At 41.1% G+C, this 19,507-nt stretch overlaps 1 protein-coding gene across 4 annotated transcripts in view; it reads right to left on the bottom strand.

Moving 5' to 3' along the window:
- RPS6KA5 (ribosomal protein S6 kinase A5) overlaps nt 1–19,507 on the bottom strand; it is a 123,947-nt gene that overhangs the window by 41,854 nt on the left and 62,586 nt on the right. For 3 of the 4 annotated variants that reach the window (XM_040227464.1, XM_040227463.1, XM_040227465.1), the window contains one exon: nt 892–975. In XM_040227464.1, the coding sequence (XP_040083398.1) occupies nt 892–975 (84 nt within the window). Of the gene's footprint in view, nt 1–891; nt 976–19,507 lie in introns of those variants that run through there. The other variant, XM_040227466.1, reaches the window with a different exon arrangement.

Raw genomic sequence — 19,507 nt, 5'->3', positions numbered from 1 at the left:
ATGCTGGAGTGCGTTGCCATTACAGGAAGAAAAAATATCTGACCTAGATTTTAAAACTACTCAGAATGCCTCATCTACAGTTTTCACTCTGCACATTCAAAGGGAAGCGAAGAGAGTTAAAAAAACCAAGCTTTTTCTTAGAGGGCTTAGGAAAACAAGCTTAGACCATCCTGAATGCAGAGCTGCACGACTCCAGGGGGAACAGGATGAGCTGCTTGGGCGCCCATGACCCCTCTGCACTGCACTGTGGCTCAGCTGTGTCCTAAAAGGCCAGATCACATGAAACCAAAGGGATTTTGTTTTAATCAGGGTTACAACTGATGCTTTGCTCGAGCCATGACACAATGGAAATAACAGAAAAATTATTATTTCAAGAATTAGTCGATTTTGTGGTTTCCCTTAATAAGAGTATTACTCTCTAAAACAAAAAAATTATCCTCATCAACAAAACTTGGAAAAAAAGGGAAATCTAGAATGTCTTAAACTTTCTATGATCTTTTTCTTCCAAAATACTAGATATCATAATATGCTTGTGTATGCAAAGGAAAGAGAAAAAAAAGGAAACACCAGAAGAGCCTGAGTTACTAAGCAGGGTTCTTTTTGTATGTGTGTGTGTAGCAGAGTTTTCCTGAAGTATAAAAAGGACAGAGAAAGCCTCTGACACAGAGATCCGAAGGGAGAGTGCCCCACTCACTGGCCTTATCAGGGCCTTAGGTACTTGTTATCTTAAGACTGTATTGTGGGCCTGGGTCTGGTAAGACCTTTATTGTCAGTCCTGATCTTGTCAATTGAAGACATCTGTTGTGGGAGTGGGTCTAGTAAAAGTCTAAGTAGGATTCTTATTAGACATTTTATGGAGATACATCAGGAAGTGTCAAAAACAGAACCTACCTTGTCGTGTCCTGAGTCTCCCCCTCTGACAATATCTGGTGCCATGTATTCAATGGTTCCACAAAAGGAATATGCTCTTTCAGCCTTCAAACAATCAAACAAACAAAAAGAGATTTAATTTTAAGCTGGTATGAAAACTGACAAAAAGAGTTAACACCACATGGCAATGTGAAGATATACCACAGTGGCAAAGTAGTGGCAGAATCTACCTGACAGACTCTTCTCACCGCGACAAACCAGTGTTTACACATCTGTATACTGGGCTGGCCAAAAAGCTCGTTCAGGTTTCTGGGTTACTCTCTTACGGAAAAATCCAAACAAACGTTTTGGCCACCCCAGCGGTACGGGACCAATGGGTAAACCTTTTAAACCCTGAAACCCTGCAATTATTCATTAATCCATCCATCCATGAAGCCATTCATTCCCTCTTCTTTTCTGTACATGTATGTATTCCAATCACTGATTTTTTACAACTGTTCCTGTAAGAAGACAAAAAGCCCTAGAAGGGGCACTGTATGGACGTAGCTATACGCTCAGACGCCGTCGTGTCTGACTCTCTGCGACTGCGTGGACTACAGCCCGCCAGGCTCCTCTGTCCGTGGGATTCTCCAGGCAAGGATACTGGAGTGCGTTACCATTTCCTCCTCCAGGGGATCTTCCCGACCCAGGGATTGAACCCATGTCTCTTACGTCTCCTACACTGGAAGGCCGATTCTTCACCACTAACACCCAACTTTTAGTGTGAATGACTTTATTTCCAGATCAGCAAGACTGGAAAAACACTGAGAAGCTTAAGGGAAAAGGAAGATCGAATGCTAAGAAGGGAAAACGGGAACCCAAAGACAGAAAAGGGTGTGAAGAAGCTTTCTGATCTTATCATCATGCTTCAGTCTGGCACTGCCAACAGTGGGCTCAGTGCTGATGAACAGAGATGTCCTAAAAGAATGCTGTCTCTTAAAGGCAGCTGCTTCTCTTTTGTACTACTTCGAAAAGGGCTAATTTAATATATCAACTTGAAAATAAATTGCATCATATCACAATGTAATAAAGAAGAAAAAGATCTGAATTTTTATGCAGATATATTAAATAGGGGGAAAATAATTCTTCTTTAATAATATACATTCATTTGGCTACATCTGAAATTTTAAAGGCATTTCAATTCAGTTCAGTTCAGTCACTCAGTCGTGTCAGACTCTTTACCACCCCATGGACTGCAGCCCACCAGGCTCCATCGTCCATGGGATCTTCCAGGCAAGAGTACTCGAGTGGGTTGCCATTGCCTTCTCCGCAGGCCTTCCTGTCCATCACCAACTCCTGGAGTTCACTCAAACTCATGTCCATTGAGTCGGTGATGCCATCCAACCATCTCATCCTCTGTCGTCCCCCTCTCCTCCTGCCTTCAATCTTTCCCAGCGGCAGGGTCTTTTCTAATGAGTCAGTTCTTTGCATCAGGTGGCCAAAGTACTGAGAGTTTCAGCTTCAACATCAGACCTTCCAATGAATATTCAGGACTGAGTTCCTTTAGGATGGACCAGTTGGATCTCCTTGCAGTCCAAGGGACTCTCAAGAGTCTTCTCCAACACCTCTGTTTAAAAGCATCAAATCTTCGGTGCTCAGCTTTCTTTATAGTCCAACTTTCACATCCATACATGACTACTGGAAAAACCATAGCTTTGACTAGATGGACCTTTGTTGGCAAAGTAATGTCTCTGCTTTTTAATATGCTGCCTAGGTTGGTCATAACTTTTCTTCCAAGGAGCAAGTGTCTTTTAATTTCATGGCTGCAGTCACCATTTGCAGTGATTTTGTAGCCCCCAAAATAAAGTCAGCCACTGCTTCCAATGTTTCCCCATCTATTTGCCATGAAGCGATGGGACAGGATGCCATGATCTTCGTTTTCTGAATGTTGAGCTTTAAGCCAACTTTTTTGCTCTCCTCTTTCACTTTCATCAAGAGGCTCTTTAGTTCTTCACTTTCTGCCATAATGATATCTGAGGTTATTGATATTTCTCCCGGCAATTCTGATTCCAGCTTGTGTTTCTTCCAGCCCAGCGTTTCTCATGATGTACTCTGCATGTAGGTTAAATAAGCAGGGTGACAGTACACAGCCTTGACATACTCCTTCCCCGATTTGGAACCAGTCTGATGTTCCATGTCCAGTTCTAACTGTTGCTACCTGGGTTACACGTGGGTGTCATTAAAATACATTACAAAACTATTTTAGAGAAAGTTTTCCAATTTACACTCTATTTTTCTACCACCAGCAAGGTTCCATGAAAAATTCTTCCTACTTAACCAATTTTAAATGTAAAGAACACTATCCTAGTAACATTATGGAAATGGCTCTTGTTTAGTTGTTGAGTCACGTCCAACTCTTTGCAAGCCCACGGACTGTAGCCCACCAGGTTCTCTGTCCATGGGATTTCCCAGGCAAGAATACTGGGGTGGGTTGCCACTTCCTTCTCCAGGGGCTCTTCTTGACCCAGGGATCAAACCTGCGTCTCCTGCGCTGCGGGCGGACTGTTTACTATAGAGCCATCTGGGAAGCTCTGATACAGAAGTGATAGCCATTCCCAATTTTATTGGCTGAGCAAGTAAGCTCAGAGACAATGACTGTAATGGATTTATTTAAACTGTGATAGCAAATATACTGAAACTACTTAGTTATGATACATATAGGTCAATAATTTCATATAAATAAAAACAATTGTATAATTTTATATGGTTTATGACTCATTTCTTTTTATGTAATACATATACTGAAAGATTACTATTCCCCAAGAAACTAAAAGAAATAATTCAGTTATACTTAGATGTGGAGAAAATTTTCTTGTTAGCTGGCAGAATAAAATCTCACAGAACAGCTAACATAAACCAGACATCAAATGGCATTATCATTATCTCTCTGCATCATCACTTCAGTGCCAAATACTAACTTCATAGCAAACTACTAGAAAGATTAAAGCTAAACAAAACTGATTTCGTACAAATTTGAGCATAGAAAGTGATAAATAATTGGAAACCGTTTGTTAGATATGCTTAGACTGAAGAAAGTGTACATTAGGAGGCATTCACCTTTTCACTGAATTATTAAAAAACAAATACTACAAAATTACTTTTTAAAAAAACCCCAACTTCATAAAAATAAATACATAGTGTTTCTATTGACAGTTTTCGTTGTTCAGTCGCTCATTCATGTCCGACTCTCTGCAACTCCAAGGACTGCAGCACGCCAGACCTCCCTGTCCCTCACTATCTCCTGGAGTTTGCCCAAGTTCATGTCCACTGCATTGGTGATGCCATCCAGCCATCTCATCCTCTGTTACACCCTTCTCCTCCTGCCTTCAACCTTTCCCAGCATCAGGGTCTTTTCTGATGACTCAGCTCTTTGCGTCAGCTGGTCAAAGTATTGGAGTTTCAGCTTCAGCATCTGTTCTTCCAATGAAAATTCAGGGTTGATGTCCTTTAGGATTGATTGGCTTGATCTCCTTGCTGTCCAAGGGACTGTGAAGAGTCTTCTCCAGAAGCATCAATTCTCTGGCACTCAGTCTTCTTTATGGTCCAGCTCTAACATCTGCACATGACTACTGGGAAAACCACAGCTTGGACTGGATGGACCTTTGTCAGCAAAGTGACATCTTTCCTTTTTAATATGCTGTCTAGATTTGTCATAGCTTTCCTTCCAAGAAGCAAGTATCTTCTAATTTCATGACTGCAATCACTAGCTGCAGTGATTTTGGAAAATCTATCACTACTTCCACTTTTTCCCCTTCTATTTGCCAGGAAGTAATGGGACCGGATGCTATGATCTTAGTTGTTTGAATGTTGAGTTTTAAGTCAGCCTTTTCACTCTCCTCTTTCACCCTCATCAAGAGGCTCTTTAGATCCTTTTTGCTTCTGGCCATTAGAGTGGCATCACTCATATATCTGAGGTTGTTGGTATTTATATAATATATATAAATACATATTTATATAATATATATAAATACATATTTATACAACAATATATTATTAAATAGGTAATATGTTATTTATTATGCAATAGCCCTTTTTGGAATATTAAGCAAAAATCATTATACAGCTGACAAAAATAAACAAGTAAAAATTGCTAAGTCAGAGTATTTATCATTTAATCTTATCTCTTGTTTTGCAAATTCCAGTCAACTGTTTAATTAATTGCTTTTTAAACTGAAGTCAGTTGATCCGCAATGTTTCAGGTGTACAGCAAAGTACGTATATTCGTATATATCTGGGTTTCTCTGGGGGCTCCCTGGTAAAGAATCCGACTGCCCGTGCAGGCAATGTGGGTTCCATCCCTGGGTGGGGCAGATCCTCTGGAGAAGGGAATGGCAACCCACTCCAGTATTCTTGCCTGGGAAATCCCACGGACAGAGGAGCCTGTGAGGTACGGTTCATGGGGTCGCAAGAGCCGGTCACAGCTTAGGGACTAGATGATAACAAGCCATGTTAGATGTTACAGACCATTCTGGAACTATGTATGTCTTAAGTAGGCAACAATGTTTACATCTTACAACTTAAAAGTTACAGAAATCTGCACTCTTCTACGAATGCTAGGTATTCATCGGTTCCACGTAAGATGAGTGTGACGCATGTGGATCTTATGATTACCGTGGGGAAGACCTGAGCGCCACCACCACTTTCCACGTCTGTTTTCTTCTTTATCTGACAACGAGAACTGTGCCATAATGTAGCTCAGTTCTCCAGGGTCTTGACATACAGGAACCTCAGAACCACGAAAACCCTCAAAGGTATTTCTTCTATCTTCTTCATTAGATTTCTGAGCTCTTTCAAAATTCACTTTAGCTATTTTTGAGGGGGTGGGGGATGTAGGTAGTGTCTACACTAATAAATAATTGAGATAATTATTTATTTTATAAAAATTCTAAGAGACAGAAAAATTAAGCTCAAGTAATGAGAACTTCCAGTCCCTGAGGAATAACAGTAAACAAAGATAAAACATTTCTTAAGTCTCTCTGTTACTTTGAAACATTGCCATTTATAGCCCTTGCCATTCTGCATCTGTTTTCTCTTTCTCTGTTCCAAATGGAAGTCTTACTCCCTCCAGGTTCAAGCTTCTAATGTGTCAGTCTGAATTTCCTAAGACTATCTTTCATCGTTAAAAAAAAAAAAAGCCCCAATTTTACTTTTGAATTTGTCTTTATCTACCTAGGAAGGTGCTTATTATCCAGAGTGTATGCTGAATGCCTTTCAAATCACTATGCCCAGAAATTAAACTGATGAAATGTGATAGGGGAACATTTCTGGTAGGGGCAAAAAGATTTCAAGGTAATATGTTGTGAACTATTTTATAAAAAGGCTAGGATAGTACAGCTAAACTGTATTAAGATTACTGTTTATTTACTCAAAAATTAACATTTTTCTCAAGGAGACAGGCAATCAGCCTATCTAGCATTTAAGTTCACGCTACTTTACAAGCAACATCAGTATGAAAGCTACTGCAGGGTTAGACTGTGCAGGAGAATTTAACTGACATGAGAATGCCAAGCAGTGTGCACCACCCTGGCACATAACACGGAGCAGTGCAGGGTTTAAATAACAGCTGATCAAGGAGGCTTCATTGTGCCTGAGAGAAGGGTCAGATGACACTGGGCAAAGGACTGGCTTCCTTCTAAGGAAGAATCCAAACAGGGACTCAACTGTAAGATTCTCAGGTGCTTCTCAATAAACACTAGATGAAATCCTGCCTAGTCTTTATTTGCCAATGTTTTATCTTGATCTTATCTGCTTATAAAAGATAAATTCGTGAGTTAAATATACAGTTACCAGAGAACATCTTACTCCCCCATGCTCTTTTCTCCTATCTGAATTTCGATGCATCTCCTCACAAGGAGCGTATGTAGAAACGTCGCGCTTTCAAGAAGAAACATTGCATTGCTGATCCTCCAAGTCTCTGCTCACAAGACAGACACGGGAAGCCCCGGTGCCAGCCACGGAGCGGGTGCCGAGGGCCAAGGGCAGCACAGGAGGAGGGCTGCAGCAGCAAAGAGAGGGATGGGCGGCGTTCCAGACCTCCACAGTCAGAAGCCTGAACTTCAGCACTTTCGTTCGGACAAAAGAGGAGGCCGTGGGCTCAGATGAGATGGACTGCAATTGCCACTCCTGTGTAAACCCTGGAATTTAAGAAAGCTTAAACCTCAGTGAAAGCAAAGTCTAGAAAAAATAAACTCATCCAGCAGCACAGGTTTGTTTCTGTCTGAGCCCTAGGTTTAAAAACAAACAAATAAGTGTTCTTCTGCTGAAATCCCGAGGCTTGTGCTTCTTATAGATTTGGGACCTATATTTATTCTTTCCCCCTAGAATGGGAAATAGATTCAAGGGATTAGATATGATAGACAGAGTGCCTGAAGAACTATGCACAGAGGTTGATGACATTGTACAGGAGGCAGGAATCAAGACCATCCCCAAGAAAAAGAAATGCAAAAAGACAAAATGGTTGTCTGAGAAGGCCTTACAAATAGCTGTGAAAAGAAGAGAAGCAAAAAAGCAAAGGAGAAAAGGAAAGATGTATCCATTTGAATGTCCAGTTCCAAAGAATAGCAAGGAGAGATAAGAAAGCCTTCCTCTGTGACCAGTGTAAAGAAATAGAGGAAAACAACAGAATGGGAAAGACTAGAGATCTCTTCAAGACAATCAGAGATACCAAGGGAACATTTCATGCAAAGATGGGCTCGATAAAGGACAGAAATGGTATGGACCTAACAGAAGCAGAAGATATTAAGAAGAGGTGGCAAGAATACACAGAAGAACTATACCAAAAAGATCTTCATGACCCAGATAACCACGATGGTGTGATCACTCACCCAGAGTCAGACATCCTGGAATGTGAAGTCAAGTGGGCCTTAGAAAGCATCACTACGAACAAAGCTAGTGGAGGTGATGGAATTCCAGTTGAGCTATTTCAAATCCTGAAAGATGATGCTGTGAAAGTACTGCACTCAACAAGCCAGCAAATTTGGAAAACTCAGCAGTGACCACAGGACTGGAAAAGGTCAGTTTTCATTCCAATCCCAAAGAAAGGCAATGCCAAACAATGTTCAAACTCATATACAACTGCACTCATCTCACAGGCTAGCAAAGTAATGCTCAAAATTCTCCAAGCCAGGCTTCAACAGTACATGAACCGAGAACTTCCAGATGTTCAAGATGGATTTAGAAATGCAGAAGAACCAGACATCAAATTGCCAACATCCGTTGGATCCCTGAAAAAGCAAGAGAGTTCCAAAAAAACATCTATTTCTGCTTTACTGATTATGCCAAAGCCTTTGACTGTGTGGATCACAATAAACTGTGGAAAATTCTGAAAGAGATGAGAATACTGGACCACCTGACCTGCCTCCTGAGGAATCTGTATGCAGGTCAAGAAGCAGCAGTTAGAACTGGACATGGAACAACAGACTGGTTCCAAATAGGAAAAGGAGTACATCAAGGCTGTATGTTGTCACCCTGCTTATTTAACTTCTATGCAGAGTACATCATGAGAAACGCTGGACTGGAAGAAGCACAAGCTGGAATCAAGATTGCCAGGAGAAATATCAATCACCTCAGATATGCAGATGACACCACCCTTATTGCAGAAAGTGAAGAGGAACTAAAAAGCCTCTTGATGAAAGCAAAAGAGGAGAGTAAAAAAGTTGGCTTAAAGCTCAACATTCAGAAAACGAAGATCATGGCATCTGGTCCCATCACTTCATGGCAAATAGATGGGGAAACAGTGGAAACAGTGTCAGACTTTATTTTTTGGCTCCAAAATCACTGCAGATGGTGACTGCAGCCATGAAATTTCCTTGGAAGGAAAGTTATGACCAACCTAGACAGCATATTAAAAAACAGAGACATTACTTTGCCAACAAGGGTCTGTCTAGTCAAGGCTATGGTTTTTCCAGTGGTCATGTGAGAGTTGGACCATAAAGAAAGCTGAGTGCTGAAGAACTGATGCTTTTGAACTGTAGTGTTGGAGAAGACTCTTGAGAATCCCTTGGACTGCAAGGAGATCCAACCAGTGCATCCTAAAGGAAATCAGTCCTGACTTTTCATTGGAAGGACTGATGCTGCAGCTGAACCTCCAATACTTTGTCCACCTGATGCAAAGAACTGACTCATTAGAAAAGACCCTGATGCTGGGAAAGATTGAAAGTGGGAGGAGAAGGGGACGACAGAGGATGAGATGACTGGATGGCATCACTGACTCAATGGACATAACTTTGAGTAAACTCTGGGAGTTGGCGATGGACAGGAAGGCCTGGCGCACTGCAGTCCATGGGGTCACGAAGAGTCAGACACGACTGAGCGACTGAACTGAACTGACTGGACTGAACTGAGGACGGGAAAGTGCAGACTCCAGCCCCGTGTGGCGATGCTCTAGGAAACACAAGAGAACCAGAGGAATCCCCACAGCTCGGCTGCCTCAGGATCCAAACAAGTAGAGCCCTGGAATGTCTCAAAGCTACAGATCAGTGAGCTACTATGCTGTGTAAATAAAACAGGAAGATCGCTTCAGACACTAGAATAACAATCTAGAAAACACCGGTAATGTTGTAAAAGATAAAAGACAACAGGAAAGGAAAATATCTGTAAAACCACACAGAACCATAGAAAAAACTAGAAACTTATGAAAACTAATGCAGTAGATGGCACAGTTGAAAAAATACAATAAAAATAGATTAAACAGAGTAGACAAAATGAAAGAGAACTGTAAAGTACAGACACATTTGAGAAAATTACCCTGAGTGTTGCAAGAGTCCCAAGCAGACCAAATAAAAATATAAACATGGGTGGCAAATACATGAGTGGTGGTTATAAGAGGGTTTGCCTCATAATAATAATAATAGTTCACCAAGGTATACTTTTTTTTTTTGGTATGTATTTTATTTTACAGTAAAAAGATACCCAAAACAGAAACAATACAGCTAAATTACCACTCAAAATGCAGGGCAAAATAAAGGCATTTTGATTGAACCAACTTAGCAGCAGCAGCAAGACAAAGACAGAGGTCACTGTTTAGTCATCCTTGTTAAAAAGACATTTAAGGATGGGTTTCAGAAGTAAACTGAACTCACAAGAAGAGTAAAATGTAAAAAGCAACAGTGAGTAGAAACAATGGGTAAAACTTTGAGAAAATCTAAACAAGTTTTGAGTTTATAAAATGAAAATAATAATTACACAAATAATAACTGCTAACACAGGGAAATAACTAGCACGGGGAAATATAACACAGGAGAGACTAAAGCAGTCACAATAAGTGAACCGTATGGATAACCGGAGCCACGACATTCTAATGCTCTTGCAGTGCTCGTGGCTGTCGCAGACACAATGGTTCGCTTCAGACTCTGTGCAGCCGGCACACAAGCACGCTTGCTTTTACTGTGCTCTGCTTTACCGTGTCTCAGAGACACTGGGCTTCTTACAGGCTGAAGCCTGTGGTACCCTGGACAAGGCAGGCGGTTGGCCTCGTTTTTCCAACAGCAATTGGCTCACTTCCTGTCTCTGGTCACAGTTTGGTAACCCTAGCAATATTTCCAACTTTTTCATTATTGTTACATTTCTTATGGTAGACTGTGATCGGCGATCTTTGATGATGTTGCTCTTGTAATAGTTTTGGGTGCCAAGAACTGGGCCCATAAAAACAGCAAACTTGATCAATGAATGTCATCTGTGACCTGACGGCAGCTGGCTGTTCCCCCACCTCTCATCCTTATCTCAGAATCTTGTTCCCTGAGACACAGCAATATTGAAATTAGGCCAATTAGTAATTGTGCAGTGTCCCCTAAGGGTTCAAGTGAAAGGAAACGTCTTGAGGCTCTCACTTTAAATGAAAAGCTAGGAATAATTAAGCTCAGCAAGGAAGGCATGTCAAAGGCCTAGAAGGTCAAAACACAGGCCTCTTGCATGAACTAGTTAGCCAAGTTGTGAATGCAAAGGAAAAGTTCTTGAAGGAAACTAAGAGCGCTGCTCCAGGGAACACACAAATGATAAGAAAGCAAGACAGTCTTATTGATGATATAGAGAAAGTTTCAGAGGTCGGGAAAAATCATCAGCTACACACAACACTCTCTAAAGCCAAAGTCTTATCCAGAGCCAAGCCCTAACTCTTCAATTCTATGACGCCCTGAGAGGCAAGGAAGCTAGCAAAGCCTGGCTGAGGAGGTTTAAGGAAAGAAGCTGTAGCAGCAAGTGTTGATACAAAAGTTGCAGCAGGTTATCCAGAATATCTAGCTAACATAATAATGAAGGTGTCTACAAAAACAAGAAATTTTCAATGTAGACAGAACAGTCTTCTGTTGGGAAGAAGAAGATGTGACTAAACCGCTGCAATTTTATAATATTTTACACACGATGAGTTGTTTCTTAACAGATAAGCCAAGAAAGTGGTTTCTTGCAATCTACTCCTGGAGAAGATCTGTGAATATTGTTGAAATAACAATAAAGGATTTAGAATGTTACATCAGTTCAGTTCAGTTGCTCAGTCATGTCCGACTCTTTGCGACTCCATGAACCGAGGCACGCCAGGCCTCTCTGTCCATCACCAACTCCTGGAGTTCACTCAGACTCACGTGCATCGAGTCAGTGATGCCATCCAGCCGTCTCCTCCTCTGGTGTCCCCTTCTCCTCCTGCCCTCAGTGTTGCCCAGCGTCAGGGTCTTTACCAGTGAGTCAGCTCTTCGCATCAGGTGGCCAAAGTATTGGAGTTTCAGCTTCACCATCAGTCCTTCCAATGAACACCCAGGATTAATCTCCTTCAGGATGGACTGGATGGGTCTCCTTGCAGGATTTGAGAGGTTTTCAGTTTTGAAAGTAGTTTTATTCTGGGTAAAATGCTACTGAACAGCATTGCATGTTACAGAGAAATCATTTGTGAAATGCAAGGTCAATTGCTGCAACAAAGTTCACTGCTCTCTTACTAAGACACACAGGAAGCCCACCTCCAGCAACCACCACACTGATCGGTGAGCAGCCGTCAACTGAGGCAAGATCCTCTACCAGCTATGAGACTACAATTCACTGGGGGCTTAGGTAGCGGTTGGCGTTTTTAACAATAAAGTATTTTTAAATAAAGATATGTACTTTTTTTAGGCATAATGGTATTTGTAGCACCCTTGCCAGACTGCAGTGAAATGTAGATATAACCTTTATGTGCGCTAGGAAACCAAAACGCTCACATGGCTGACTTGTTGTGGTGGTCTGCAATGAACCCAAGGTATCTCCAAGGTACCCTTGTGGAAGTTAAAAATTTCTGGGTAATAACCCCTCAAAGAATAGATATAAAATATATATAACTCTTAGACCACTGGAAAAATGAAATGAAGAAATCTAACTCATTTAAATAGAAGACAGGGAAGAAGGGGAAAAAGTGAAGGGAAATTATGATAGAAACACAGCGAGAAAAGAGAGAGAGAGAGCTATATCAGCACTCGTAATTACAGACTGAGGTCACCACTCACAAGACAGAAACTCTCTGGATCAGAAACAAGATCCAGTTACATGTTATTTACAAAAGACACATATGGAACATGATGGCAAAGAGATACTGAAAGTAAAGAGACGGGAAAAGATACATCAGACCAACACTAACCAACAGAAAGCCGGAGTGTCCTTATCAATAGCAGCAGAATTAGCTTTAAGGCTAAAAAATTATTAAAATTAGGCACAGTCACTCTAAAACAATGAGCTTCCCTGGGGGCGCTGGTGGTGAAGAGCACGCCTACCAGTGCCGGAGACAGAAGAGACGCCAGCTTGACTCCTGGGTCAGGGAGCTCCCCTGGAGGAGGGCACGGCAGCTCCCTCCAGGACTCTTTACTAGAGAATCCCATGGACAGAGGAGCCTGGTGGGCTACAGTCCACGGGGTCACAGAGGGTCGGACACAACTGAAGACTAAGCACACACTTAGCATACTACATGATAATAAAAGGAATATTTCACCAGGAAATAACACTAATCCAAGTCTAATAGACTCTACTCAAAAAATTTTGAAGTGACTTAAATTACACAAAATGAAAATGGTGAGAGCTCCAAGAAGAAATGGACAAATTCACAATCATGGTGGGCACTTTAACATACCTCTTTTATAGCTGACTGATCAAGCAGGAAAATAACTGGTGAAACTATGGAAGATAAGCATGATATTCATGAAAATAAATAAAACCTGACATCTAACACTTAAGAGAATGACTACATAGTCTTTACAGGTATCTGAGGCAAATTCATAGAAATTAACCAAATAATAGGTCACAAAGCAAATCTCAAAAACCACACAAATAAAGCCATATATGTTTTCTTGTCCTAACAGAAAGCAATAAAACTAAAAATCATTTACAAAAAGAAAACTCAAAAATTCTATACACATGAAAACTTAAGAACCCATTTCTAAATAATTCATGGCCCAAGGAAAAAAGCACAATGAACAGTAAAAATGCTATCTATTGTAACTTAGAAGAAACATCTAAAGCTGTTCTTCAAAATTCAGTTTTACTTCCCTAAAATGGGGAAGGAAATAGCCACTCAAGTCCAAGAAACCCAGAGAGTCCCAAACAGGATAAACCCAAGGCGAAACACCCCAAGACATATATCAATCAAATTAACGAAGATCAAATACAAAGTACAAATATTAAAAGCAGCAAGGGAAAAACAACAAATAACACACAAGGGGATTCCCGTAAGGATAACAGTTGATCTTTAATAGAAACTCTTCAGGCCAGAAGGGAATGGCAGGACACACTTAAAGTGATCAAAGAGAAAAACCTACAGCCCAGATTACCATACCCAGCAAGGATCTCATTCAAATATGAAGGAGAAATCAAAAGCTTTACAGACAAGCAAAAGCTGACAGAATTCAGCACCACCAAACCAGCTCTTCAACAAACACTATACGATCTTCTCTAGACAGGAAACAAAGAAAAAGTGTATAAACCCAAACTCAAAACAACAAAGTAAGTGGCAACGGAATACTTATCAATAATTACCTTAAACGTAAATGGGTTGAATGCCCCAACCAAAAGACAAAGACTGGTTGAATGGATACAAAACAAGACCCCTCTATATGCTGTCGACCGGAGACCCACCAAGGGACACATACAGACTGAAGGTGAACGGCTGGAAGAAGACATTCCCTGCAAATCGGGACCAAAAGAAAGCAGGAGTAGCAATACTCACATCAGATAAAAGAGACTTTAAAACAAAGGCAGTGAAAAGAGACAAAGCAGCTCACTACATAACGATCAAAGGATCAATCCAGGAAGAAGATATAATAATTATAAATATATATACATGTGACCTGCCTCTTGAGAAACCTGCATGCAGGTCAGGAAGCAACAGTTAGAACTGGACATGGAACAACAGACTGGTTCCAAATAGGAAAAGGAGTACATCAAGGCTGTATATTGTCACTCTGCTTATTTAACTTATATGTGGAATATATCATGAGAAACGCTGGGCTGGAAGAAGCACCAAGCGGGAATCAAGATTGCTGGGAGAAATATCAATAACCTCAGATATGCAGATGACACCACCCTTATGGCCGAAAGTGAAGAGGAAGTAAAAGGTCTGTTGATGAAAGTGAAAGAGGAGAGTGAAAAAGTTGGCTTAAAGCTCAACATTCAGAAAACTAAGATCATGGCATCTGGTCCTGTAACTTCATTGCAGATAGATGGGTAAACAGTGGAAACAGTGTCAGACTTTATTTTGGGGGGCTCCAAAATCACTGCAGATGGTGACTGCAGCCATGAAATTAAAAGACGCTTACTCCTCAGAAGGTAAGTTATGACCAACCTAGATAGCATATTGAAAAGCAGAGACATTACTTTGCCAACAAAGGTCTGTCTACTCAAGGCTATGGTTTTTCCAGTGATCATGTATGGATGTGAGAGTTGGGCCATAAAGAAAGCTGAGCACCAAAGAATTGATGCTTTTGAACTGTAGTGTTGGAGAAGACTCTTAAGAGTCCCTTGGACTGCAAGGAGATCCAACCAGTTCATCCTAAAGGAGATTAGTCCTGAATGTTCATTGGAAGGACTGATGCTGAAGCTGAAACTCCAATACTCTGGCCACCTCATGAGAAGAGTTGACTCATTGGAAAAGACTCTGATGCTGGGAGGGATTGGGGGCAGGAGGAGAAGGGGACAACAGAGGATGAGATGGCTGGATGGCATCACCGACTCGATGGACGTGAGTTTGAGTGAACTCCGGGAGTTGGTGATGGACAGGGAGGCCTGGCGTGCTGCGATTCATGGGGTCGCAAAGAGTCAGACGCGACTGAGCGACTGAACTGAACTGAACACAGGAGCACTGTAAGACAAATGCTAACAGGTATGAGAGGGGAAGTTAACAGTAACACAGTAATGGTGGGAGACGCTAATACCCCACTCCCACCTACGGACAGATCAACTAAACAGAAAAGTAGCGGAAACACAAACCCTAAGGGTGCAATGGACTAGTTGGACCTGATGGATACCTGTAGGACATTTCACCCCCAAAGGAAGAATTCCACCTTTTCCTCAAGTGCACGTGGAACCTGCTCCAGGACAGATCACATCCTGGGCCATAAATCTAGCCTTGGTAATTAAAAAAAACTGAAATCATCCCAAGCATCTTTTCTGATCACAATGCGGTAAGATTAGATGTCAACTACAAGCGTCTGCCTCCAGTGCAGGAGAGCCGGGTTCAGTCCCTGGGTCGGGAAGATCCCCTGGAAAAGGAAATGGCAACCCATTCCAGTATTCTTGCCTGGAGAATCCCATGGACTGAGGGGCCTGGTGGGCTGCAGTCCACGAGGTCACAAAGAGTCGAACACGACTGAGTGACTTTAATTATTTACAGGAAAAAACTATTAAAAATAAAAACATATGGAGGCTAAACAACACGCTTCTGAATAACCAACATCACAGAAGAAATCAAAATATGCATAGAAATGAATGAAAATGAAAACACAACAACCCAAAACCTATGGGATTCAGTAAAAGCAGTGCTAAGGGGAAGGTTCACAGCAATACAAATTTACCTCAAGAAACAAGAGAAAAGTCAAATAAATAACCTAACTCTACACCTAAAGCAACTTGAAGAGGAAGAAATGGAGAACCCCAGGGTTAGTAGAAGGAAAGAAATCTTAAACATTAGGGCAGAAATAAATGAAAAAGTAACAAAGGACACCATAGCAAAAATCAACAAAGCTAAAAGCTGGTTCTTTGAGAAGATAAATAAAACAGACAAACCACTAGCCAGACTCATGAAGAAAAAAAGGGAGAAGAATCAAATCAACAAAACTAGAAATGAAAATGGAGAGATCACAACAGACAACACAGAAATACAAAGGCTCATAAGAGACTACTATCAGCAATTATATGCCAATAAAATGGACAACAAGGAAGAAATGGACAAATTCTTAGAAAAGGACAACTTTCCAAAACTGAACCAGGAAGAAACAGAAAATCTTAGCATGGAAATTAAAACTATAATCATAAATCTTCCAGCAAACAAAAGCCCAGGACCAGACGGCTTCACAGCTGATTTCTACCAAAAATTTAAAGAAGAGCTAACACCTATCCTACTCAAACTCTTCCAGAAAATTGCAGAGGAAGGTAAACTTCCAAATTTATTCTATGAGGCCACCATCATCATAATACCAAAACCTGACAAAGATGCCACAAAAAAAGAAAACTACAGGCCAATATCACTGATAAACATAGATGGAAAAATCCTTAAGAAAATTCTAGCAATCAGAATCCAACAACAGATTAAAAGCATCGTACATCATGGCCAGGTGGGCTTTATCCCAGGGATGCAAGGATTCTTCAATATCCACAAATCAATCAATGTGATACACTACATTAACAAACTGAAAAATAAAAGCCCTATGGTTATCGTAGAGAAAGCCTTTGACAAAATTCAACATCTACTTATGATAAAAGACCCTCTAGAAAGCAGGAATAGAAGGAACATACCTCAACAAAATAAAAGCCATATATGATAAACCCACAGCAAACATTATCCTCAATGGTGAAAAACTGAAAGCATTTCCCCTAAAGTCAGGAACAAGACAAGGGTGCCCACTCTCAGAGCAGAAAAAGAAATAAAAGGAATCCAGATCGGAAAAGAAGAGGTAAAACTCTCACTATTTGCAGATGACATGATCCTCTACATAGAAAACCCTAAAGACTCCACCAGAAAATTACTAGAGCTAATCAATGAATATAGTAAAGTTGCAGGATATAAAATAAACACACAGAAATCCCTTGCATTCCTATACACTAACAATGAGAAAACAGAAAGAGAAATTGAGGAAACAATTCCTTTTGCCACTGCAATGAAAAGAATAAAATACTTAGGAATAAATCTACCTAAGAGAAGACTCTACACATGAACATCACCAGATGGTCAACACTGAAATCAGATTGATTACATTCTTTGCAGCCAAAGATGGAGAGGCTCTATACAGTCAACAAAAACAAGACTGGGAGCTGACTGTGGCTCAGATCATGAACTCCTTATTGCCAAATTCAGACTTAAATTGAAGAAAGTAGGGAAAACCACTAGACCATTCAGGTATGACCTAAATCAAATCCCTTATGATTATACAGTGGAAGTGAGAAATAGATTTAAGGGCCTAGATCTGATAGATAGAGTGCCTGATGAACTATGGAATGAGGTTCGTGACATTGTCCAGGAGACAGGGATCAAGACCATCCCATGGAAAAGAAATGCAAAAAAGCAAAATGGCTGTCTGGGGAGGCCTTACAAATAGCTGTGAAAAGGAGAGAGGCAAAAAGCAAAGGAGAAAAGGAAAGATATAAGCATCTGAGTGCAGAGTTCCAAAGAATAGCAAGAAGAGATAAGAAAGCCTTCTTCAGCAATCAATGCAAAGAAACAAAGGAAAACAACAGAATGGCAAAGACTAGAGATCTCTTCAAGAAAATTAGAGATACCAAGGGAACATTTCATGCAAAGATGGGCTCGATAAAGGACAGAAATGGTATGGACCTAACAGAAGCAGAAGATATTAAGAAGAGGTGGCAAGAATACACGGAAGAACTGTACAAAAAAGATCTTCATGACCCAGATAATCATGATGATGTGATCACTAATCTAGAGCCAGACATCTTGGAAAGTGAAGTCAAGTGGGCCTTAGAAAGCATCACTATGAACAAAGCTAGTAGAGGTGATGGAATTCCAGTTGAGCTGTTTCCAATCCTGAAAGATGATGCTGTGAAAGTGCTACACTCAATATGCCAGCAAATTTGGAAAACTCAGCAGTGGCCACAGGACTGGAGAAGGTCAGTTTTCATTCCAATCCCAAAGAAAGGCAATGCCAAAGAATGCTCAAACTACCGCACAGTTGCACTCATCTCACATGCTAGTAAAGTAATGCTCAAAATTCTCCAAGCCAGGCTTTAGCAATACATGAACCATGAACTCCCTGATGTTCAAGCTGGTTTTAGAAAAGGCAGAGGAACCAGAGATCAGATTGCCAACATCTGCCGGATCATGGAAAAAGCAAGAGAGTTCCAGAAAAACGTCTATTTCTGCTTTATTGATTATGCCAAAGCCTTTGACTGTGTGGATTACGATAAACTGTGGAAAATTCTGAAAGAGATGGGAATACCAGACCACCTGACCTGCCTCTTGAGAAACCTATATGCAGGTCAGGAAGCAACAGTTAGAACTGGACATGGAACAACAGACTGGTTCCAAATAGGAAAAGGAGTACGTCAAGGCTGTATATTGTCACCCTTCTTATTTAACATATATGCAGAGTACATCATGAGAAACGCTGAACTGGAAGAAACACAAGCTGGAATCAAGATTGCCGGGAGAAATATCAATCACCTCAGATATGCAGATGACACCACCCTTATGGCAGAAAGTGAAGAGGAGCTAAAAAGTCTCTTGATGAAAGTGAAAGAGGAGAGCAAAAAAGTTGGCTTTAAGCTCAACATTCAGAAAACGAAAATCATGGCATCCGGTCCGAACACTTCATGGGAAATAGATGGGGAAACAGTGGAAACAGTGTCAGACTTTCTTTTTTTTTGGCTCCAAAACCACCGCAGATGGTGACTGCAGCCATGATATTAAAAGACGCTTACTCCTTGGAAGAAAAGTTATGACCAACCTAGACAGCATATTGAAAAGCAGAGACATTACTTTGCCGACTAAGGTCCATCTAGTCAAGGCTATGGTTTTTCCAGTGGTCATGTATGGATATGAGAGTTGGACTGTGAAGAAGGCTGAGCGCCGAAGAAGTGATGCTTTTGAACTGTAGTGTTGGAGAAGACTCTTGAGAGTCCCTTGGACTGCAAGGAGATCCAACCAGTCCATTCTGAAGGAGATCAGCCCTGGGATTTCTTTGGAAGGAATGATGCTAAAGCTGAAGCTCCAGTACTTTGGCCACTTCATGTGAAGAGTTGACTCATTGGAAAAGACTCTGATGCTGGGAGGGATTGGGGGCAGGAGGAGAAGGGGACAACAGAGGATGAGATGGCTGGATGGCATCACGGACTCGATGGACGCGAGTCTGAGTGAACTCTGGGAGTTGGTGGACAGGGAGGCCTGGCGTGCTGCAATTCATGGGGTCGCAAAGAGTCGGACACG

This window comes from Oryx dammah, unplaced genomic scaffold (genome assembly GCF_014754425.2).
Source record: "Oryx dammah isolate SB20612 unplaced genomic scaffold, SCBI_Odam_1.1 HiC_scaffold_26, whole genome shotgun sequence".
Classification (NCBI taxonomy): Eukaryota; Metazoa; Chordata; class Mammalia; order Artiodactyla; family Bovidae; genus Oryx; species Oryx dammah.
The sequence above is the reverse complement of the archived record's forward strand: the minus strand, read 5'-3'. Positions and strand labels throughout refer to the sequence as shown.